Below are 24,709 nucleotides of genomic sequence, written 5' to 3' on the forward strand. Positions count from 1 at the left end.
AGAGTCAAAAAGTTAAAGCTTTGCCACAAAAACAGACACCATCATCTGTCAACATATACAAGTAAAAAATCCTTAAATCAACCTCTAATATGTTCCCAAATAGCATTTTTCTTCCCCTCTCTGAGCTGTACATTTTGATTGTTACTGATGGAAATATTTTCCCCCAGGGCTTGCACGTGCATTTGGTGAAATCAATGTTTTCCAATATAAATTGATTCCCTCCTGTCTAGCTATGCCAACCAGGCTCTCATGCCTTGGGCCTTGCTGCAGGAGCCAAGCCCCACCAGATTTCAAGCCCCACAGGCCTGCAGGGCCTAGAAGAGGATGTAGGAGCTGCCATGGAGCTCCCCCAGGCCCAAGCTCTCCTGCTGCTGGGCTTCTGCCTCCCCCAGCCCTACAGTAGCTGCTACTCTCAGCCCCCAGGGTAGGGTGACCAGATGTCCCAATATTTGGGGCTTTTTCTTATAGAGGCTCCTATTACCCCCCCATCCCCTGTCCCGATTTTTCACACCTGCTATCTGGTCACCCTACCCCAGGGTCAGCACCCCTCAGTAGCAGACCCAGTAGGATCTCCAGCCCTCCCCAGGGGTCCACAAACACCACAGCCCTGCGCGCCTTCGGATGGCCGCCATCTTTAAAACAGCTTTTCACTTAAGCACCAAGGCGGGGGAAGAGGTAACATCAGCCTTCGAAAATGCCCCTCTCAACATGGCGGGCAATGGGGAGCTCTGTGGTCACGTGGTATTGACTTTCTCAACATGGCGGCCCAGGCTGAGCAGACAATACCGGAAATGCCCTTCTCAACATGGCGGAGGTCGAGCTGGGAAAGACAGGCAATGACCCTCTCAACATGGCAGCTAAAGTGGGCTGTGGCCTATATCCTTCTCAACATGGCGGCTGTTGTTGACCGGAGTACCAGAAATAACCCTCTCAACATGGCGTCCGGTGAGCAACAGTGCAGTGTCTGCGGCTCGGTAGCTGCCGGCCAGGCCCAGCCCGGTCCCAGCTACGGCGGAGCGTGTGTGCGTGGGGAGGGCTGTCCTCCCCCGCACTGTAGGATGGCCGGGATCCAGCCCTTCCCGGTCCCCTTGTGACGCGCCGGGCGCTGTTCCCGGTTAGATGGCGGCCGAGGCTGCCGGGTGCTCCGGAAGCGCTTGAGGTTCGGGGCGGGCCAGGGTCGGAACATGGCGTGGAGCTGCTGGGTCCGGCTCTGCAGCCGAGAGGCGCTGAGCGGCCGCCGCTCTCGGGGCCACAGGTACGGGGGGGAGCGGCCCGCCCGGGACGGGGTCCCGGCTGAGGTCGGTGCGATGAGCCGGGAGGGGGGTCCGGGTGCTAGGCATAGGGGACGGGGGCGTGCCCCCGGTGGCTGCAGGTGGGGAGGGCCCCGGCGCCTTGCGGGCTGTCCCGGACCCCTCAGGCTCTGCGCAGTCCCCGTGCTGTGTGAGGAGCGCCCCGGCTCCGAGCTGGGGGCTTCCGACTGGCGAGACCCAACCTGGCCTCTGCCCATCTCCCTGTGCCCTGGCGGGGCCCTGCCTCTGCAGCCGGCCGCGAAATGGCCCAGGCTCGGCCGGGGGCGCGTTTCAGAGGAAATGCGGAAAATCTCTTGAAAATCCGTCCAGGGAGTGGAGCCGGGCTGTCTAGAGCCAGTGTTGGGCCTAGGGGTCTCCCAGCCCGCACCTAGCGCCCCTTGGCTAGGACAGGCTCAGACACCCCCCCACACCCCGGGGCATTTAACCGAGTGAGAGGACTGTCTGTAACGGTACATACGTCCCTTGGTGGTAGTGCAGTGCTAAGATCGAGCGTTAAAATGAGGAAATTCCCAAAGTTGAAATTCCTTCAGCATTAACTCAAGCGCACTGCCATCCTGTGGTGGTATTTTAACCATATTACTTGATAACAAGGTAATGCACTAAGGCAGGGGTGGCAACCTGTGGCTCTGGAGCCACATGCGGCTCTTCAGAAGTTAATATGCGGCTCCTTGTATAGGCACCGACTCCGGGGCTGGAGCCACAGGTGCCAACTTTCCAATGTGCCAGGGGGTGCTCACTGCTCAACCCCTGGCTCTCCCACAGGCCCTTCCCCCACTCCACCTCTTCCCGCACCCTCTCCTGAGCCTGCCTGTCCTCACTTCTCTCTCTGCCCCCCTCCCCCCATGCCACGAAAACGTCTGATCAGGAGGTGCTGATCAGTGAGGCTGCCAGTGGGTGGGAGATAGTGGGAGTGGGGAGCTGATGGGGGGCTGCTGACATATTACTGTGGCTCTTTGGCAGTGTACATTGTTAAATTCTGGCTCCTTCTCGGGCTCAGGCTGGACACCCGTGCATTAAGGATTACACTTGAAGTAACACAAAATTAACTTGGCCGTTCCAGGGCCTGAAACTTAAGCTGCTTCCCAGCAGCTCCCCAGCCTTGGGAAATGAATGGTCTGAGTTGGTTTCATAACACAGTGAGGAACAGAGTTGAACCATGTTGCCAGCACTTTTAGCTAGTATGCTGATACCATGATTATTTTATTTTCGTATCCTTATGCAAGCTAGACTGGAAAATAAGAGGCTGAAACACACAATAGCTAGTTTCCCCGTTCTGTGAAGGGCAACGTAAATCCTGAAGCAGGGGAATGCAGGTGAAGAACACACCTCTTTACAGTTGTGTAAAGAAGTTAGCTGATCTATCTCCCCCTCCCTACCAAAAAGTTTCTGTAACATCTAGATAATAAGACGGTTTGGGTTTAAATAGCGATAGTTAGTCAACATTGACTTTGTATATGGCACCCATTTCTTCTTTTCCCAGGTTTACTTTATATACACAGCAGAGAAATGGATTCAAAAGAGTGCCACAAAAGACTGAACCTCGAAAACCAGACCAAGAAACTGGCTCCAAACCATACAAAAGTAGTCTGTCTCCTCCAGTACAGGAAACAATCTTTTATACGTCTTCCCCTTCGCTGAAGCATCTTGTGAAGCCATTCTTTTTCACAATTGGGGTAATTGTTTGTGCCATCATGTTACATGTATTAGAAGTAGCTTTGATGCGGAGTTACTTGTGCAGGTGACTGCAATAGAATTTGTGCATGATAAACGAGAGTATTCCATTAAAAATAATGCAATAAAATCACAGAAGCTTATTGCATGAGGCTGTATACCCATCACCATCAAGGTACCTTTTCTTAATTTTTTAAAACCGTTTTCTCAGAACATTTTTTTTTCCTATTTTAACTCACTATCTTCAGTGGGTTTGGTGGATTTCTTCCAGGAGCAGTATTACCAAATGGTTACCCCATTAATCTGGGAATTCCTGCTTAAATAGTCCTGTGTTTTTATAATCTGTACAGTGTCTTGCTTGCCAGTCCTAAGGGAGCTGCTATCCCTTTCAAAGGGAGAGAATATTCTTGAATACATTTCCCATACATATACTATTCAACTAGCTTCTTCGAGTCCTGAGTGTTGCCAGTACTTCTCCCTCTCCCGAGTAAGGTTAAAAAAAAAAATCATCCTGAAGCTAAACAAACTGGTAGCTGTTTTCGTATACTCTACAGCCTTTTTGAATCATCCTTGAAAGTCAGAGTGCCTTTCCTGTTGCATCCCAGTCAGTGTCCCATCCTCTGGTACCTGTTTCCCTTCTCCCTCCAGCCTGAAAGAAAGGGAATGAAGACCTCTCCTAACAAAGTAGAAAGGAGTGGAGGGTTTAGCACACTGACCCTAAATTTTGCAACAAGACTACTGATTTTTGTGGCACAGTATTATCTAATCCTGCCACTAACTGGCAGTTAGGCAGTAGCCTGCAATGTCTGGCAAAATAACCATAAAAAGAAGGCTCTTAGCAATATTGATTGTATTAGACAATATGTAATATATAATTCAGTGAGAACCTCACTTTTTGAATGTTTTTAATAGTATTCATACGTAAGTGCAGTAGGAGCACGTGCTATATTTTTTAACCTAAAATTGTATAAGAGTTTGTCTTCCATATTAGACTTTGGTTTTGAATGCATCTGATGTTACATAGTTTACAGGTTGTGCATTTGGATCAGCTGCTATTTGGCAGTATGAATACCTAAAATCCCGGGTCCAGAACTATTTTGATGAGGCTCGAGCAGATTGGATGGATAAGTTACGACCTCAGAAAAGTGGGGACTTCAGAAAGCAGGTACACAGAACATAACTATCTTGTGAATTTAAATATGGTCAGTACAGTGATTATAGGACTATAATAACATGTATTGCATATGAATAGTGTGCTTAGTGTTTTACTGAATATGATGCTTGACCTACCTCAGTAATGTAACCCTGGACGACTGCCACATGGTCAACGCTGGATACAACAAAGTAAAAATCAGGCATGTATTTTGATGCCTCTCTAGTATTGGTTGAATACAGTAATAGATATTTGTCTGTCTTATTTTATAGTGTCAAATTCTTGGCACTTTAACAACTTTTCTAATTAGTGCTGTATGGCAGAAATGACACAGGTTTGCATAAGAGGATGGTCTGTTCCCTTTAAGGGTCAGGGCGGTTGGGGCTGGGCAGCCTGCCCTGTTCCATTATCAGACCCAGTTGGGAATGGGTCAGCTGATTCCTATATAAAGGACTAGGAGAGCTGCAGGAAGGAATTTGGCTCCCCTGGCTGGCTCTGGAGCAGTGGGAAGAGATGCAAGGGGAAAGGCCACTGGTGCCATCCAAACTGTTTCGATCTGCAGGATAAATGTGTGTGTTACTCTGAGTTTTGTATTTAAAGAATGAAACTGGACCCTGAAGGAAGGGCCTGAACAGACTTTTGGGGTTGGCATTAGTCCTCTCTGGGCTGGGGGAGACAGGCTTGCAGTTTACAGTGTGCTATATGTTAATTCAAAAGGAAGCTGATTCACAGTTAGCACAGATGAAAACTAAACATTTGGGAGTGCTATCAAATAGATACAATAGCAGCCTGCTTCTTGCTCCCCCCCCCCACCAAAAAAAAAGACAGGAGACCAATAGTTCTTGGTATATCTAATACATCTTAAAATGCCACTTGCTTTTTTATCGTGTTAGAAAGCGTAGTATTGCCAACCCTCAGTGTTCAAAAATAATTGGCTTAAAAATCATGAGTTTTTTTTAAAAAGCATAAATATGAGATTCTTGTCTTCTTGGTTTTGAGCCTTTAAGTTTCATGTTTTCAAGCTTTTCTTTGCAATTATAAGGACTAGGAACATTTTTATAAATGAACATTAAAAAAAAAAAAATTCCCAAGTAAACACCTGACTCCAGAATTTGTGACTTTAAGACAAAGACCAAATATTGCTCGACTTATGATAAAAGTATCAGTTGGCAACACAATCACTTGCACTTTACTGTAATATTTTCATTTAAAATATAAGAAATGGGTTCTATACATTATGTCCACAGAGAGGTTGGTTCTCTGGCAAGCAGTAGAGCAGATCTGATTCCTAGTCCTGGTCTGTTTCTTCCACTATTAGTAGAGGTGAGTGTCAGGTGCAGAGGCAATGTGCCCTGAGCAGGATACAGAGGAACCCTCTGTGTCCGTGATGTGAGTTGAATACACTGTAGTACTCCTGTCCAAATGCATGTCTTGTCATCTGTGTTCATATGAATGAGATGTAACATGAAAGCTGCCCCTTACGAGTATTTAGATATTGTGAAGAAAACAAGTTTAGTACTAAACTATCTGATAGGAAAGGGTTGCTGGATTCTAATTAACTATCTAAAATATAATAAACAAAACTACCATGTCATTGCTAATACATTTTAAAAAAATCCCCAGCCCTTATCTCCATCTGGTAATACAAGTATCCTTCTAAATTCAGCATCCAGTACTAGTTTATAAAGGCATGTAGGCTTTTTGTATTACACAAAATCATATTTGCATAATGGCCATACTGGAGGACATGATGGGGAGAAAATATTGATGTGGGTTTATCCAGATCCTAAGCCAGATAATTAAGGAAATGGGGAGAGATGGAGTGATGACTTGAACAATTAACTGAAATCTTATTTGGTCACTTTTTGTCCAGCCTCTAGAAATAATATATGTAGCACCTCGGAGTGTTTTAAAACTAAGTATAATCAAACCAACAATTTAAAAAATGTATTTAAAAGGGACTATTAGAAGGGGACAGAGGGGAAAAAAGCACATTTAAGAGCTGCCTGTGGTCATAATACATTTTTCTAGAGGGTTTCTTAGAGATGGAGGGAGGGATGGGCTGAACTGGATACAAGCGGGAGTGACTGTCACATCTTGTGAGCTGCTTCTTTAAAAAATGACCTCTGGCACAAAGGTGGACTCTCAAAGGTGGGTGGTGTGAGACCACAAATAGCTGTCAGCAAGAGGCTCAGCCTAGGAGATAAACAAATATTGTGGGCTAGATCTTCATTGGTATAAACTGATATTGTTCTTTGGAATTCAGTGGAGCTATGCTGTTTAATACCATGTAAGGACTGGATCTTTTTCTGTAACAGGATATTTAACTGAAAGAGGAGATATTAAAAAATATATGAACAGAAAATTAACTTTTCTATAAAAAAACTAACAGAATGAATATTAGAAACGTATATTTACTCAATCCTTCTGTTAAAAAGAACTTGATTTTTATGTATTTATTTAAGTAGAACCTTATGTGATTTTTCAAATAGTTCTGAGATCCTGGCTATTTTGGGAGGTCTGTGAATACTACTTATTCTCTTTCAGGTTAACATGTGGTGGAATAGCCTGAGTGAGGGTCAGCGGACTGTGACAGGTTTGTGTTAGCTTACAAGTATTAGACATTCACAGGAAGAGAATTATGGCAAACAGGTACAGTATGTCACAATAGATGGCTTTCATACCATGCTTATCGATTGTAAGAAACAAAGCAAATCTCTGTACGTACATGCTATTTTCATTCCCCATCTGCCTCTGCTACCCATTCCTTCTCACAGAACATATTTCTTGTACGTTAAATGAAATCTCCACTAACTTGTTTGGAATATTGTGCAGTGTTAGAATCTTCTTTCTACTACATGTATAGAAGTACAGTAAAAATTGAGCATGAGGGACCCTCAGAAGCAGCATAGTAAAGAATTTCTATAACCTTGCCAGAGCCTACCAGCACAAACTGTGTTGAATAGTAGTTGTCCTTCAAGTTAACAGCTTTCTCGTGAGAGGCAGATTTACTGTGTACTACTGGGTAAAATAGCTATCTTTTCCTTTTTCTGGAAATGTTCTTTGTCATCCAAGGAATATCATGCAATTTTATGCACCATAACCAGAAATAATAGAAACATATTGTAATTTTTCTTGATGTGTTGCAGCATAAACTCACTGCTTCCTGTTAATGTATCATGACTGCATACACAATATTGCAAACAGGAGGTAGCTATCTTGTTGTGTATCAGATTTTGTTACATAATATATAGGTATTTATATTTAACAGGAATAACCTGGAATCTGCTTAATACAGAATTTTTGAAATCCCATTAATAGACATCTCACAAAGCTATTCAGATTAAAGAGAAAAATAGATGAGAAATAGCTAATTTATGGCATTTAATCTAGAACATGCTCCATGTTATGTATGCTGTATGTAAAAATATTTGAGTACCTGAGCAGATTTCTATTAACCATATTGGAGCCTAAATAACCAGTAAAAAGAAAAGGAGTACTTGTGGCACCTTAGAGACTAACCAAGTACTCCTTTTCTTTTTGCGAATACAGACTAACACGGCTGTTACTCTAAATAACCAGTGTTTCCATTTGTCATAAAATATATATTTATATAGAAAAAGTAAATCTTTAAGGACAAAATATTTAAATTGGTTTCAGCCACTTTCTGCCTCATTTTAAAGGATTGCTCAGTAGTCTAAAAATAAATTGCACTTAAGTCTTGAATGTTTAGGGCAATTATAGCCACATTAAAGAATTTCAGCTAAATATAAGGTCCCATCAACTGGTTTTTATACAATATTTTGGATTACTCTTAACATCCAGTTTAAGCTTTTATTATGCCAATATTCTGTCTGGAAAAATGAGGTGGAAAATTAATCATGCATAGTCTCTGGTGAGTCTCAATATATGGTTAATATTTATATTTAAGGCCCTACTTGAATTGCAGGATGGTTGTCAAAAAATCGCGGCTGAATTGCGGACAAGTCATGGAAAATTGCAGAAAAGTAATAACGGACCTTATTTGTAGTAATAAAGCCCATTGTTACTGTTCCGCAAATTTCCACTGTCGGCAGCCGCCCAGGGCTCCCATTGTCAAAATTGAATTTCCACAATATTGCAAATTAAATAGGGCCTTTTACATATTACATGTAAATTTAACTGGTGTACATTGAAACGTTTCAAACATACTTATCTGCCATGTTGCACCAGAACAGATTTGGAATTATTTTGCAAAAATTCCTTGTCGAGGTCTTCTATAACTTGGTGTTGTTGACCACATAATGAAATCTTTGGTTAATAAGAAAGCACTGTAGCATAGGATAGACTCTCTCTTAAAGCTAAAAGCAGCTCGTTTGAGTTCAGCAGGAGTCTTTCAGATAAGTCATGAAAATAAGGAATCTAAGTTTTTACAAGGAAAGACATTATCTTCCCCTCCCCGGTAATGCCAGATTTATAATATAAACCATTCAGATCTTTAAAAACAGCTTTATGTGCTTTCCAGGGCCAAAGCTATATTTTAATTTGGTTTTAGGTGTCTGCAAATACTTGGAAACCTGCAAGGATGTAAACTTTCATCTGTCTGCTCTCAATCATTTACATTCTTATCTAAATTATAACATAATCAGAATTAAAACTTAGTAAGTAAACAACAGTTTGTAAATTACAAAGACAAATTTGTAGTTAGTTGCAGATTTCTTGGAAGTGACTCACTGGACAGTATACATGTGTGTATTTTGTGCAACTAAAGGAATGCTGGTTTAGATACAAAATGTGACTTCTGTTAAAAGGGTGTTCATTGTGTAAAGATTTGTGAATTCCAGTTCATTTTTCTTAAAATCAGAAAATAAAATTTAAAATTGCCATTTTTATATGGGAGTAGCAAAGAAAAAAACAGATATTGTCTTAAACATGGCCCTGAAATTCTGAAACTTTGCTACCAAGTGCTTTGTTCTTGTATGTTATATTCATACTTTTGTCTCTAAATTGGATTTTTTTCTTTCTAGGTATCATAGCTGCAAATGTCTTTGTGTTCTGTTTATGGAGAATCCCTTCTATGCAGCGGACAATGATAACTTACTTCACATCTAATCCAGCCTCTAGTAAGTGTACTATGTGTGAGTATGTCTGTCCGTCCAATTCAACAGGCGGGTCTTGTGGAGGGGTAAATTATAAATAATATATTTATAGAAACTTATAAATTTTTTTCCCAAAAACATCTTTGCTAGAGATTATAATGTCAAGGTTTTAAGGTCCAGTATCTTCAAGTGTGCCACGCGGAACAACAAATGGCTTATGTCTTTGCAAAGGGGGATTTCTCTCATAGTGGAATGAAGTCCTAGCTCAGTCCTGATTAGTACTCTTCCTGGTCTTTTGGGAGGAAACAAACCATTTTTATGGTTCTTAAAAAAGCTGTTTAAAGTTGTTCTTGATTTTTAACATTAATATTGCCTGCTGATAGGAATTAGTGGCCTGAGTGCAGGGGAGATGGACACCACCATACATGCAGAATGGTGTGCATTTGCTTATCACTGTATAACAATTGTATACTTGCCAATGAGCATGAGAGGGTTCCTACAAGTCCTTTGCCACAGAGCTGGCCTTTTCTCCACATGAAGGAGAATCTCAGCTTTCATTCGTGGTAAAATAGCCTTGAAAATTTTAACTGTAGGATCTAAAGGCACAAGCAGTTGGGGTCCATTTCCAAAATAGATACAGGGATGTGGAGGAACATGAGGGAGGAGGCTCTTCTGGTACCTCCCATCCCCTTACTCCTACTGTAGAAGTGGAAACCAGATGCTTGTGCCTTTAGGTTGGGATTTGGAAAGCCTAAGGGAATTAGACAACTAACTGAATTTCAATGGGAGTTGGACTCCCAGTTGACTTAGGGTCCTCTGAAATTTTCAGACTTTGAACTAGAGATTGGTTTCTATCTATTTACCTTTACCACTGCACTGAATAGGACTAGACATTTTTTAAAATGAAAGCTAAGATTCTCCTTCGTACCTTAACCTAAGCAGTAATAATTGGACACAACCCTCAATGGAAAAAAAGCGGCTTTCCCACTCTCTCTAAAGAATGGTGTGGAAGCTTTTGAAAAATCCATGTAATCTCTCCACAAGGAAATCTTTAATGTACTATTTCACATGGGTGACCGATTTCTTAGAAAATGTTGTATGTTTTAGCAGTCACCACACTGAATCTGATGCTCATTACACTTCTTGCATTTTACACATTTAAAGCTTATGAAATATTTAAGAAGTCTGATAACTATATTTTCTCTTGCTTGTATTGTAAGTACTTATGCACACAAATGAAAATAAAAATACTAAAATGGCCTGTATTTGTTCTTCATTAACCACTAGTTTTCTTCTTCTTGTAGGAGTCCTTTGCTCTCCTATGCTGCTCTCTACATTTAGTCATTTCTCTTTGTTCCACATGGCTGCAAATATGTATGTGTTGTGGAGTTTTTCTTCAAGTATAGTTTCTCTTTTGGGACGTGAGCAGTTCATAGCAGTGTACCTTTCTGCAGGTAATTTTTCAAAAGATTAATTCTTTAAATAAATGTCATGACCATATTTATGCAGGTAGGAAGTGAGAGAAAGATTAATATAGCTGTAGACACTGATTCTTCATTCCCATAGGCTGTCATATGCCAACCCTGGTGCTTATTTTAATTATGTATTTGTATTACCGTAGTATCTAGTAGCCCTAGTCATAGACCAGGACCCCACTGTGAGGCACTGAACAAAAAACAAAAAGATGGTCCCTGCCCCCAAAGAACTGCTGCAGAACAGAGCACTAATCACATTGGAATGTTTCGTTTTCGGCTGTCAAAGTGCAAGCCTTGAATTTAAAGTCATGCTTCATCACTGAACTATTAGTTTTTAACAATGTCTTAGGACATCCTTGAGATGACAGCCAAAACTACAACCGTTTCTAGTCTCCATGCCTACCTCCTTGAAAAATTAAGTTAAAAAGTTAGTGTACAAGATGCCTCATGCAAACATTTAGGCGCCTCCTGCACCTCACTTACATTCCCGATATGGTTTCTGACAGTAATTTCACCTTTCTTAGGTGTTATCTCCACGTTTGTCAGTTACATCAGTAAAGTAACTACTGGAAGATTTGGACCATCACTTGGAGCTGTGAGTAGCACATGTTTTAAAATCCCCAAATCCTATATCTCATAACATCACTAAAACCAGTTTCAAAGCACTGTATTCCACAGCTTTCTTAGAAATCAGGGATATGTTGGCTTGGGAAGGCAGGCAGGAGTTATCAGCATTGAGAATAGTCACTCATTCCTGTGCAAGAACTGAGCCATCCTTTCAAGCCCTTGGTACCAGCAGCCCAGAACTAATGCTGCTAAATGCTAATGGGTTGTAAACTAGTGCTTAGCAGCAGGATCTCGTCACTGAGCAGATAAATTGTAGAACTGAACTCACTGTTTTATAAAGATTGTTACATGAGACTGTAATGCATAATTATGCTCTAATTATTGAAAATCGTATGCTTTTTGAAGAGGTCACAAGAGATCATACGATCAGGGACAGTAGAAATTAACAAGTAATGCTGGTGAAATGTTTCCCATCAACTTCCTTCCCAAAAATATAGAACTTTTGCTTGAGCACACTCAATTCGTAGAATTTCTGAAGTTGGCAGGAGTGGTATGCTTATTTTCTCTTCTGCTTACATTTTTTCTAAATAAAAATACACAAAGCTTTGGGATGTTTTAAGGCACTCAACCAACTTATAGTAAGGGTAAAGTGAATTTGCTGCTAGATCAAGATTTATGGTTTTATTTGCATCGTGTTTTGGTTTTTTTAAAAAAACATTTTGTTTTTCAAATGGAGGAAGGAACTTGTTGGACAACTAGAGCTGCAGTTGATAAGTTGAATTTCAATTAATGCCATATACATATGGTTCACTTATCCTGCAAATCATTTGTATTTGCTACAGAGTAACTTTCTCACTGATCAGGTATTGATATTACCACACAAACTTACATACAGTTTAAGGTCTTGTCCATGCATGGACTTGGAAGATCCAATGGGCTTATGTTGTTAGAGGAGGGGTTTGATCCAGTTTCCTTGGCCAAAAAAGTTGTCATCTGCTGATGTCCAGCATGCTTTAAACTGAGTGGTTGCTTTCACCTTAGCTACAGTTATATTTCAGCAGTACTAGATTATATTTCTAAAATTCATTGGGATGAAAGGCACTATATTAACATCGGTTATTTATGATCATTACAAATGAAATGGTTTTCAGAAAAGGTTACAACTCGTTTTTTAGAGGTCAGACAATGAGGACATAGGAAGCAATTCTTTCAGCTTTTATACATTCAGATCTCAAAATAAAGCACTGATTTCTTGATTTATTTCTATACTAAACTTACCATACTGCTTTGTGCTTTGGGACTTGTCATAGGGCTGCATTGGAAAAGAAAGGCAGCAAGCAAAATAGGTCCACATACTGAAAAATAAATTTCCCTTGGGTAATATCTCAGCTCACTGTCATGTATTTTAATGTATTTTCAGTCAGGAGCTATAATGACTGTCCTTGCAGCAGTATGTACGAAGATGCCAGAAGCAAAACTAGCTATCATACTTCTTCCAATGTTCACATTTACAGCAGGAAATGTAAGTGCCTTTGAATATCAGATGAAATTATATACTTTAAATATTTTCCTTTCCCTACACTCCAACAGTATCTGAATGTCTCCTTTTAATATGAGTATACAAACAATATCTAATTTTTATTTAAATACATGGTCATGGCTTGAAGTCTTAGGGCCTGATTTGCTGTTGCTCTGAACTTTATGTAGTCATTTACACCAATGCAAAGTGGGTATAAAATGTTGTCACTCTCATTTGGTAGAGTTCTGCACTGACTCTGTTCTCGTGTATAATGACTAGACAAGATGCAGAGCAATCAAGGATCTGGCTTGTTTTCAATTGCTTGTCTCTTGGTTATTTTTTTTAAATTGTATAGAGCTTAACTTCTAGATTCCTTCCTGGAGGTGTATTTCACACCAAATTCTTAAAGCTGCAGAAAATGGGGGTAGGGAAAGGGAACCCAATGCCTGTGAGAAAGTCTAACAAAATTGTGTACATGCACTGTGGGAACCTATTGTCATTCAAAGTGTGCCACATAGTGTATGGCTATGTTTGTTAGGGATAAACTGCAGGACCTAGTTACTTATTTCAGGCAACTTTTAAATGAACTGTGTGAAAAATAACTTGGGGGCGAATAAGAAAGAGGAAATCTGCAGAGGCAGATCTGAGAATTTAATTTTCCAAAAAAAATCATTTCTAATCACATTGCTGTAGATGCTTGTCTCCTGCTTTAGACGCTTCCTGCTGCTGTGTCTAAGAACATAAGTTTTAGGAACAGGAATAAATCCCTGGGGCTTTTGTGGCATATTCTTAATATTCTCATTCTTTGTTTCCTTTCCCCGCTTTTAAAAAATATATGTATTTTAGAAACTCATTCATATATCTTGACTCCTGAGTTAAGATGCATAGTCATCTTTTTTGTATGCTACTGAACACTGTTTTAGTAATGATAGCTTAATTGCTGTATTTAAACCCATTTTAAGACAACTGGGTTTAAAATATGCACTGTAAGGGAATGAGTTTACTGAGATTTCTATCAGTTTTAAATTTCAAAGCATTTTTTAGGCCTTGTCTACACTGGCAAGTTTCTGTGCAGTAAAGCAGCTTTCTGCGTTGTAACTCCCGAGGTGCACACAGTGCCAGGCCACTTAGTGCACAGAAACCGTGCATTTGCAGTGCTGTAAAAAAACCACCCCAACGAGAGGCATGCAGCTTTCTGTGCTGGGGCTATAGCATCGTGGTGCCCGTGTAGACACCCTGGTCGATTACAGCGCAGTGATTGGCATCCAGGAGGTGTCCCACAATGCCTGTTTTCACTTCTCTGGTCATCGGTTTGAACTCTTCTAGCCTGCCTTCAGGTGACAGTCATCCCCACCCCTTAAATTCCTTGGGAATTTTGAAAGTCCCCTTCCTGTTTGCTCGGTGATGCATGCAGTGGTCTCAGCACATCTTTCAAGGTGACCATGCCTGCTCCATGCACCAGGTGATCCCCCACTTGGAGCAATGCCGAGCTGCTGGACCTCATCAGCATTTGAGGAGAGGATGCTGCACAGTCCCAGCTGCGCTCCAGCCATAGGAATTATGATACCTACGGACAGATTTCACAATGCATGGCAGAAAGGGGCCATGACTGGGACACACTGCAGTGTATGATCAAAACGAAGGAGCTGTGGAACACCTACCACAAGGCGCGGGAGGCAAACTGCTGCTCCAGTGCTGCGCCCACAAGCTGCCGGTTCTATAAAGAGCTGGACACAATACTCAGGGTCGACCCCACCTCCACTGCAAAGGCCGCTGTGGATACTTTGGTGGCTCACATGCCAGTTGGAGTGGACCAAGACAGTAGGAGGAAATCTTGAACGAGGATGTGGAGGGGAAGAGGGGCCCAAAGGCAGAGGACACCTTGGAGGTCAGAGATGCATGCAGCCAGGAGCTCTTCTCTACCCTGGAGGAGGCTAGCCAGTCACAGCTGTTGGAGCTTGGTGAAGTGCAAACAGGAAAGGAGGCCCCTGGTAAGTGGCTTTGATTTTGGGAATCACTGAAGAGAAGATGTTGGGGGCAGGAGGGTTGCAGAAAGCAGGGTTATGTCTGTATGATGCACATACCACCACATGCCTACTCTGAGCGGTGGAACAGGCTGTTGATTGACTCCCTCGCATCACAGGAATCTGCCTCAAAGATCTCCACAAAACTCTCCTGGAGATACTGGGCAATCCACTGCTGCATTTGGCAGAGCTGCTTTGTTTCTTGCCCCATTAAGGGTAAATTTCCCGTGCCAATCTGCCGTCATGTGGGGAAGGGGGGGACAGGACAGGACCATTGCTGCACACAAGCGAGCCGCAGTCTTGGAGAAGACGCTCCCTTGATTCCCAGCTCACCCTCAGCAGCAAGATATCTTCCATAATGAACACAGCCTGTGGAAAATGTGGGGACAGGAATGATAACGCTCCCCCCCTTACAGTGCTGGCTCTCCCCAAGAGCCACGTGCCCAGTGTACAGTATGGTCCTGGAACACTGATTTCCCCTGCCCCTGTGGTTACTCACCATTTTGGGGGTCTTGTGGCTTGTGTGCTTGCCAGGGGTCAGCCAGTTATTGATAGGTATGTGAATAGCAGCTGTGTTTTAAATCATTGAATTGGTGGTCTGTCGCAAACAATACTGATTCTGTAAAATGTTGCATTTTGGCTTCACAGATATGACTTTGGGAGCCCAGCCTCCCTCTCTATTATCTCCAGCTGAACGGCTGCGCAGAATTAGAAAGAACTAAAGAGGACTTTCTGTATGATGTCATGATGCACTCTGCGGCTGAAAAACAAGAATTGAAGGAGTGGCGGGATGGCAAGAAGAGAGACCTAAATGAGAACACGGCATGCCAGAACAAAGCCACGGAGTGGCTCTTAAACGTTATGGAGCGCCAAGCAGACATGCTTCAGGTGCTACTAGCACTGCCAACCAAGCAGCTCCTTACTTGCCCTCCCCAGCAGCCGCTGTCACAAAACTTTCCCATGCGCCCCCCCGCCCCAGACACCGCCAACACACTCTTATCAACCTCCTTGTTCCAGTCTGTACACACTACATTCCACTCCTCCCCTATCACAGTCCAGCACTATGGACTCCCAGTATCCACTGCACTCAACACCCATCCCTCTGCAGTTTGGCCATGCTGAAGTACAGCACCCACTGCACTGTACTCCAGAGGAGAAGGTTGGAAATGATACCTGGACATACACAAATCTTTTAACCGTTCCAGGACCCCACCTCCTCCTGGGACCCTCCCTTCCCTCATCCCCTTCAGTGCTGATGTGGGGGGGGGGGGGTTGTCTCTTTCTCTCCTCCGGTTGTTGTTTTTAATAAAAGAATTGTTTTGGTTTGAAAGCAAACAGTCCTGCAAAGCAACAGGCAATTTTCTTAAACCTTCAGGGTGCATCGTCTGCACCAATCACAATCACCTCCTAGCATTACAAGCACTGCACTCTAGAGCATAATAACAAATATTAGTGGCTTTCAGCTTCAAATTGTTGCCTCAGGGCATCCCTAATCTTTATGGCCCATGCTGTGCCTCCCTAATAGCCCTGGTCTCTGGCTGTTCACATTCAGCCTCCAGGCACTAAGCCTCAGTAGTCCAACCCTGAGTGAAGCTTTCACCCTTCCCTTCACAAATATTATGGAGCATACAGCATGCGACTATAAGCATAGGAATATTGTCATCGGCCAGGTCCAGCTTCCCATATAGGCAGCGCCAGAGGGCCTTTAAATGGCCAAAAAGCACAGCAGTTATTCTGCACTTGCTCAGTCTGTTGTTAGAACTGCTCCTTGCTGCTGTCAAGGTGCCCCGTGTATGGCTTCATAAACCATGGCATTAAGGGGTAGGCAGGGTCTCCCAGGATCACAATGGGCATTTCAACTTCCCCTACGGTGATCTTCTGCTTGCAGCTTCCTGAACAGGCCAGTGTTCCGAAAGATGGGTGCATCATGCACCTTTCTGGACTAGCCTGCTTTGATGTCCGTGAAATGCTCACAATGATCCACAAGTGCCTGGAAAACCAAAGAGAAATACCCCTTCTGATTAACGTGCTAGGCGGTCTGGTGCCAGAATTGGAATATGCATGCCAGTTATCGCCCCTCCGCAGTTAGGGAAGCCCATGTGTGCAAAGCCAGCCACAATGTCACGCATGTTGCCCAGAGTCACGGTCTTTTGGAGCAGGATGCGATTAATGGCCCTGCACGCTTCCATCAACACAAGTCCAACGGTCGACTTTCCAACTCCGAACTGGTTAGCGACCGAACGGTAGCAGTCTGAAGTAGCCAGCTTCCACAGTGCAATCGCCATGCGCTTCTCCAAAGGTAGGGCAGCTCTCATTCTTGTGTCCTTGTGCTGCAGGGCTGGGGAAAGCTCATCACACAGTCCCATGAATGTGGCTTTCCTCATCTGACAGTTTTTCAGCCACTGCTCATCATCCCAGATGTGTATGATGATGTGATCCCACCACTCAGTGCTTGTTTCCCGAGCCCAAAAGCGGCATTCCGCTGTGGTCAGCACCTTAGTGAATGCCACAAGCAATCTCGTGTCGTAGCTACTACACGTGGCGAGATCAATCTCGAATTGCTCTTGCCTTTGTTGTTTAAGGAATAACTCCGCTGCCACTCGTGATGTGTTAGTGAGAGCAAGCAGCGTATTGGTCAACAGTGCAGGATCCATTCCTGCAGCCCAAAGAAGCAGAGCAGAGTGCACAGTACAAAACTGTAGAAAGATGGCACCAAATGTGGACGGAAGCACAGGGATTGCTGGGATGTGAAGTAATGCATCATGGGGCTTTGGGACAGGACCCAGGATGCCCCGTGACCCCCTCCATCTTCCCATAACTCTTAGCGGCAGAAGAGGAAGAGGTGCTCTGTGAGAGAGCTGCCCAGAGTGCACCGCTCTGAATACTGCTGCAAGTGTGAACATGGTATTGCGCAGGCAGCTGATAGTGTGAACACACAACAGCGGTTTCCCTTTTGCGCTCTCTGAGTGGTGCTGTAACTGCCGGCCCTGTAACTCCACCAGTGTAGACACACCTCTAATCTAACCTTCAAGTCTTTCTTTAAACTTAAGTCTTGGAACTTTTGTTCTTACTGTGGGTTTTTTATGCAGATCTGTGTTGTAGTTTGCATCAACGCTTCAATTATCTCTTTCCTGAAACAGGTTTTAAAAATCATTTAGCTACACCCTGAGACACTAATGCCACTAGTTTATTTAATGAGTTTTTCTAACCTCCTACCTAGGGCACATCTTCACTGGAAACGTTAAAGCGCTGCCACGGCAACGCTTTAATGTGGCTTGTGTAGTTGTGGCACAGCGCTGGGAGAGAGCTCTTCCAGCGCTCTAAAAAAAAACCACCTCCACGAGGGGAATAGCTCCCAGTGCTGGTGCACGGTCTACACTGGCACTTTACAGCGCTGAAACTTGCAGCGCTCAGGGGGGTGTTTTTTCACTCGAACTCTAAAACAGTGTAACCGTATCTGAGTTATTTCACTGAAAACCTCAGATTAGTTTAATCTCCTACACTGCCTCCATCAACAAGTTTATCATTTAGTTACATTTTCAAACTTAATGTACACCTAAAACTTAATTAATTCATGCTTTAGAGTTTAAAAAAACTATTAAAAAAAGTAGCTCCTTCATGAAACTTAATTATCCTTTGTCTGCAGTGTTGTACCCATGTTGCTCCCAAGATATTAGAGAGACCAGGTGAGTAAGGTAATGCCTCTTATTGGACCAACTTCTGCTGGTGAAAGAGACAAGCTTACACAGAGTTGAAGAGCAGCTCTGTATAGCTTGAAAGCTTGTCTTTCACCAACAGATATTAGTCCAATAAAATATCACCTCACCCACTGTTTCTTTAATTACACTGTGGCCACAAAAAAACCCTTTAACCATAATAGTCCAAATGTGAGAATGTAATTCTGACTCTCAGAATTGAAGGCAATTAGTTTATCGCTGAGTACATATAATTAGGTACTAATTATTCTAGTTAATACTGTGGTAAATATGCAAACTGTTTCTCCATGTTACTGCTAGTGTATAACCCAAGAAACATGCACACTTGTATAAGTCTTAGGGCTTATAGTTAGTAAATTGCATCCACTAAAGGGTGACATACTGTTATCAGTACTTCTGCTTATACAGTAATAACCATTCTAGAATACCCTGTTCTTCTACTCTTAAATAGGTCTGATATTTCATCCAGCATCGGTACTAGTAGTAAATACTCAGTGGGCGAGAGGTTGAGGATGCTGTCCCACACCTTCCATCTAGTAGAGGCAGAGGTGCATACCAACATGGTTGGAGGGGGCAGTATTTGGGAGCACAGACACAAATCTAGGCTGTTACTGCATAGAATGATTATGGCTTATATAGAACTGACCTGTGAATGAGATATTTGCCACACTTCCTTGATTGGTGTGATCTGTATGTAATGTTCCTTTTTACTAGTGATTTACCTCCTCTTCTGGCTTGACGTTGCAATAGAGCTGATATGTTTTTAAAATGTAATAAATGCACATTTTAGGTTTGTAGAATATTTTAATTAAATTATATTTACTGCCACATTCTTAGCCTCCTTTATTCTGTGGCTTCTGGTAGAAGTAGACTTCATGTATATTGTCTGGTGAGAAAACAGCAGGGCTAGAGTCTGCTCCTGTCTCAAGAGAAATCTTTATTTACGTAGTAAGTATTGTTGCATGTCATAGAGAATGTTCTGTTATTTAAATGTTTGCTTAATGGTAAATATGACACATTCCTACTGCTGGATATTAGAGACTGCTGCAGATTCTGCTCACACAATGCTTTGTTCATTTATAGGCTTTAAAAGCCATTATTGCAATGGACACCGCAGGACTTGTTTTGGGTTGGAAATTTTTTGACCATGCAGCACATCTTGGGGGAGCTCTATTTGGAATGTAAGTTTTTGTTATCTATTAACTTTATTGATTATGTGCAAACAATTCTGTATTTGAAAAAGAGAAAATATTTAAAACCTTCTGGTGCATTAGTTTAATGGAGGACACACTGGACTAATGAAAACATCTTTTCAACTGCACAGCTCAGTAAAACTTCCCATGTCTCAATGTATCTCTTCTTATCAGTTTGGGTGGGCTAGTGAGCAACTGTGAGATCTGCTAGGTCAAATTCCATTGAAAAGCTAGTAATTTTGTTCGTTTGGTTGCATTGTCTCCCTGTGTGAAGCCTTCAAAGATTATCGCTAATTGGGTTGAAGCACTAGAAAATGTAGGAAACAATTCGGCATGGTGAGGTGTTGAACTAATTACCTAATCTGTCTCTCTGTTCTTTGCTCTGATAGAGCTCTGGTCTTGTCTAACTCCAGAGTTCCCAACCTTTTTCTTTCTGAGCCCCTCCCCAGGCTCTCGCTCTCCACCACCGCAAAATAACATGCTATAAAAACTGCTCAGATGCTCAGGCTTCAGCTTCAGCCCTGGGCAGGGGAGCTCGGGGCTTAAATTTCTGCCCTGGGCCCCAGTCAGTCTAATGCCAGCCCTGCATGGCAGACCCTCTGAAACTGGCTTGCGGACTCCCAGGGGTCCATGGACATCCCGTTGAGAACCACTGGTCTAACTTACACCCTTAACAGTAAGAACCTTATTACACTTAAAATAAAACCCTACTTGATACTTAGTGGAGCTGTATAAGAGCACGAAGAACTCAATGCAAATGGCAAAAGTTTGCCCAGCAGTTTTGCAACTAGCTCATCAAAACATCTAAAAAGTCCTGAAGAAACTTATAAATTATCCCTTTCAGCCCCTTCCGCATGCCTCTTAGCTGACAGCACTGTAATCAGAATGATTGTTCTTTTTATCTAAAAATGGCCAGTTAGAAACTCATAGAATCTAAAAGAATCAGTGAATGCTTTCATCTTGCCCTGCAAATTTAGTTTCTTTCTCTTTGCTGTTTGTTGGACTCCTTAACACTAGCAAATTCTGAGCTACCGCATTCTCCTCACTACCTCTTCTCTTAAATCACTGACTAAAGCATTTGGTGTTAGCATATCATCTTGATTTGTCTATATCAGTGTTCATTATAATACAGCTTCTACACACACCATTGACAGATCTCTGATATTACACACAGGAGAGAGAAAATTAAGGCAACTGGGGTAAAAGTGGTCTCAAAAGCACATGTGCACTGACCGATTCCCATTCTCCTTTGCTGTCCCTCCCTCACACAGACCCACTCATTAGACTTGTAAATAATCAGTCCAGTCACTTCACCATTGAAGACCTAGGTTTGTATTCTAATTAGGTCACAGGTGAAATGAGTATTGTGTTATGTGCATAATCCCTTGTAGAAAATTGTCCATTCCACATAGCTTGGTGTGACCGGCAGTCTGTTCAGCAGAAGTTGAGGGCTGGTACAAAAGTGCTATTGCAAGTCAGGACTGAGATGCATTCGTAAAGAACTGTGGGGAGAACATTCTGCCTGGGTTCATCTAGCACTGTCAGTCTCTCCCTTACATGGTCCCTAACTTCACCATAATCTTCTGCTAATGCATGGTGCTGATGTTCATTTAAATGTCTGTGTGTTATGCCAGAAAAATTACTTCCAATGGATTACTTCTGCACCCATCCAGTTAGAGGAGGCAGTTTGCTTCAAATGAAGTGACTCTATTCTAGATTTTTTTTTCTGAGCTCATTTGCATATCAGGAAATGCCTCTACGGCAATATAGTTGGAATGCATTGACATAAGCAATATATACTATACTCTAATATTCTTTTAAGTGGAGTAGTACTTGGTGCAATTTTTTTTGGCTACAGGAGATAGAAATTTGAGGTGCTAACTACTGTTCAACTACATGGGGGCAGGTGGAAGTACAGAACTGTGTAAAAGCAGCAGAGTGTCCTGTGGCACCTTAGACTAACAGACTTATTGGAGCATGAGCTTTCGTGGATGAATACCCACTTCGTCGGATGCATTGTATTCACCCACGAAAGCTCGTGCTCCAATTCGTCTGTTAGTCTATAAGGTGCCACAGGACTCTTTGCTGCTTTTACAAATCCAGACTACCACGGCTACCCCTCTGATGCAGAACTGTGTAAGTTATTAGGAGTAAATGGAACCAGAAAGCTTACCTAAAGTTGTTGGTGTTTTCTTCCAAAAGCTTATCAAACTTACTTACCCTATTAATTTCTATTACTGCTTCTTCTGGGTTATCCCATCTATTACGCTGTTTAACAGATATTGCAGTTATCATTGTTCTATCTCTTTCTTAACTTTAGCTTTGCATGATCTAATTTCAGTTGAAATTTTGTTTTTGTTTTCAGGTGGTATGTAACTTATGGCCATGAACTCATATGGAAGAACAGAGAACCACTGGTGAAGGCTTGGCATGAAATGAGGTCTAAGAACCGAGGAAAAGGAGGTGGAGGATCTCACTGATTCTAATTTTACCGCCTGCTTATGCAGAAAATGGTGTGCTACTTGAAGACATGGAAGTGAATTGGTTCTGGAATTTTTTTTGCAACTCCACAGAACACCACTTAGGATGTGTAATTTCTAATGTAAACTACCCTTGCAAATAAATGCAGTTCAGCAGAGAATGAACTGATAAAGTTTATATCTGATTGGTTTATGAAGTAAAGGTGTGCATCATATTTTTAAAAACTATTTGACAAGAAGTAACATTTTTACTTAAGTGGCTGGAAGCTGAAACCAGGCACATTCAAACAATAAATTAAGCACAACTTTTGTTAACAGTGTTGGTGATTAACCATTGAAATAAACTACCAAGGGAAGGTGGAGCCACCCTCTCTTGATATCTTCAGATCAAGGCTGGATGCCTTTTCAGGAGATATGCTTTAGCCAAATAAGGTATTAGACTCAGTACAGGCATATGTGGGTGAAATTTAATGGCCTGTAATATAAAGGAGGTCAGACTAGATGATCTAATGGTCCCTTCTTGCCGTAAATTCTATGAATCTATGAAAAATACTGGCCTTCATTTAAATGTTAGTTGTACAGTAGCACTGACGCCTAGCCAAACTACATTAATAATGTTAAGAGTCTGGCTCATGCTCTGATGGCAGGCTCTTATTCAATGTATTCTAGCTTTCAGTTCTTTCTACTTCCAAGACATTATCAAACAATGCATTTAGAATTTGTCACTGGAGAATTTTTTTTGTCCTGTGAATGTAATTAGAACAATGGCCTGTTTCATGTTAGTTTGGATATTTTTGCCACGAGTTCTCACTGGAGACATTCCACCTTCAGCATTTCTCTCCCAGTGAACTGCATTCATTTAAAAAAAAAAAAAAAAACTTTCCTGTCCTATAGTTTCATTTAGCATTACTTTGAGGATTCTAAAATAGTAGCGTATGGCTCTGAGCTCGTCCATGGATGGAGAAGATGAGAACATGAAGCTGCAGCAGAAACTTCTTTGCTGTTTTTCTCATCACAGGCACTCATTGATAACTGGATGAATTTGAGATTGATCTGGGGTTTGACTCAAGAATCAAAATGGCTCCTAGTATGTAAATACTGTGCAGCACTAAACTGGTGGTCTGTGGGGGGAAGGGGGGGTTGTTTTGCAAATGACTAATGTGGGCCCCAATCCTGCAATCATAGCCATGCCAGGTGCACTCGTGCCAGCAGCCCTAATTGCAATGGAGCACAGAGGTCTGTCTGGGAGAAGTAATTTGCAGGATCAAGGCCCTAATAAACCAGTTACCTATCTTTACTAGATGGGTTACACTGGAATGAAAATGTCTTTTGTGACTATAATAAGCATAAATAAAACGTACACATTTTTACTTTGTAATGAGGCATTGTAGAAAATACATGTAATGTCTACTTTTCCTGTCGGTGAACTAAAGATGGTGCTAAATAGTACCAAACATAATAAAAGATGGAGCACAAAACTGATGTCAACTCCTTACCAACATATGCTGCTAACACCCAGTTACAGTCTTTGGTGCTTAATGTTATAAAACACAGGTTGTTTATATAGTGATGAAAAATACACCCGTGACTAATTTGAGGATTAAAAAAACAAGTTAATCTTAATTCTAAACTCTCAGAAAGTGATAGTTTAGTCTAATGTTGGGATCTAATGAATGTTTCTCGCACTGGTACTACTGACTCACGTGACTCAGAGGGAGCTCACTTTTCTGTGTGTACTCTTCCCATGTTTATTCCTCCTTTTTCTACTCTTCCTAGGGTTCTTCGTTAACATATTAAATCATACACACTTTTCAGGCTGCAGCCATACCTGTTATATCCAGTAGAGAGCAATAGTGCATCTAATGAGAAGCTATGTTGCACCCAGAAACAAAATGTTGCCGGGGGCGGGGGGTGGCAGGACGACAGCCTGCAGCCAACACCCTCCAAGTAGTTACACACAGACTTGCAAATCTAACCTTCTATGACTTAGTATCTGTGAAGTTTGGTTTTGGGGCTTGTGACAGCAGTGGTTGTCAACTTTTTCCATATGGGCCCTTGCTCCCATTTAATGTTCCACTCTTTTGATTTCCATTGCTCTTGCCCATCTCCCTTTTTTTTCTTCCCTACTTCATCTTTACTCCATTCTCTCCCACATTTCTTTACCTTCTCAACTTTTTTTTAGGTAGGGCTTAGGTAGCCCCGCTAGGCTGCAGCCACATATTATAGCCAGTAGTGTTGTACTATCTATCCAGTGGTGTATATATGCAACCTAATGAAGACAGATATGCAAACCTAGCCTTTTACTATAGTTGTAGATACAGAAAATCAGTTCTGCGGGGGTTAACAGTAATGCCTAAACTTATACCATGAAGACTTGATCTTTTCAGAGAAACTGAGTGCCCACAGCTCTAAATGGAGTTTTGGGCGCCCCCGCTTATAAATATCAGGCCCTAAGTCATTTGCAGAGCAGAGAATTGAACGTTGCTCTTCCTATGCTCTCTACCCACTAGACTTGCTGCATCC

At 42.2% G+C, this 24,709-nt stretch overlaps 1 protein-coding gene across 1 annotated transcript; it reads left to right on the forward strand.

Moving 5' to 3' along the window:
- The first annotated feature begins 1,100 nt into the window (after window positions 1-1,100).
- PARL (presenilin associated rhomboid like) lies at window positions 1,101-23,668 on the forward strand. The gene is made up of 10 exons (XM_084639794.1): window positions 1,101-1,255; window positions 2,791-2,983; window positions 4,006-4,146; window positions 6,682-6,730; window positions 9,141-9,236; window positions 10,517-10,666; window positions 11,212-11,282; window positions 12,675-12,776; window positions 19,597-19,694; window positions 22,072-23,668. Exons 1-10 carry the CDS (start codon window positions 1,185-1,187, stop codon window positions 22,184-22,186), a joined length of 1,086 nt encoding a protein of 361 aa, XP_084495920.1. The 5' UTR covers window positions 1,101-1,184; the 3' UTR covers window positions 22,187-23,668.
- The last annotated feature ends 1,041 nt before the right edge of the window (window positions 23,669-24,709 follow it).

Source organism: Lepidochelys olivacea, assembly GCF_965140295.1.
Source record: "Lepidochelys olivacea isolate rLepOli2 genome assembly, chromosome: 9".
Classification (NCBI taxonomy): Eukaryota; Metazoa; Chordata; order Testudines; family Cheloniidae; genus Lepidochelys; species Lepidochelys olivacea.

Excerpts from the sequence above, each read along its gene's own strand:
- PARL (XM_084639794.1), top strand. The coding sequence starts at position 1,185 with ATGGCGTGGAGCTGCTGGGTCCGGCTCTGCAGCCGAGAGGCGCTGAGC. Across the intron at positions 4,147-6,681 it reads GTGGGGACTTCAGAAAGCAG|GTTAACATGTGGTGGAATAG; the intron begins GTACACAGAACA and ends ATTCTCTTTCAG. Across the intron at positions 12,777-19,596 it reads TCACATTTACAGCAGGAAAT|GCTTTAAAAGCCATTATTGC; the intron begins GTAAGTGCCTTT and ends GTTCATTTATAG.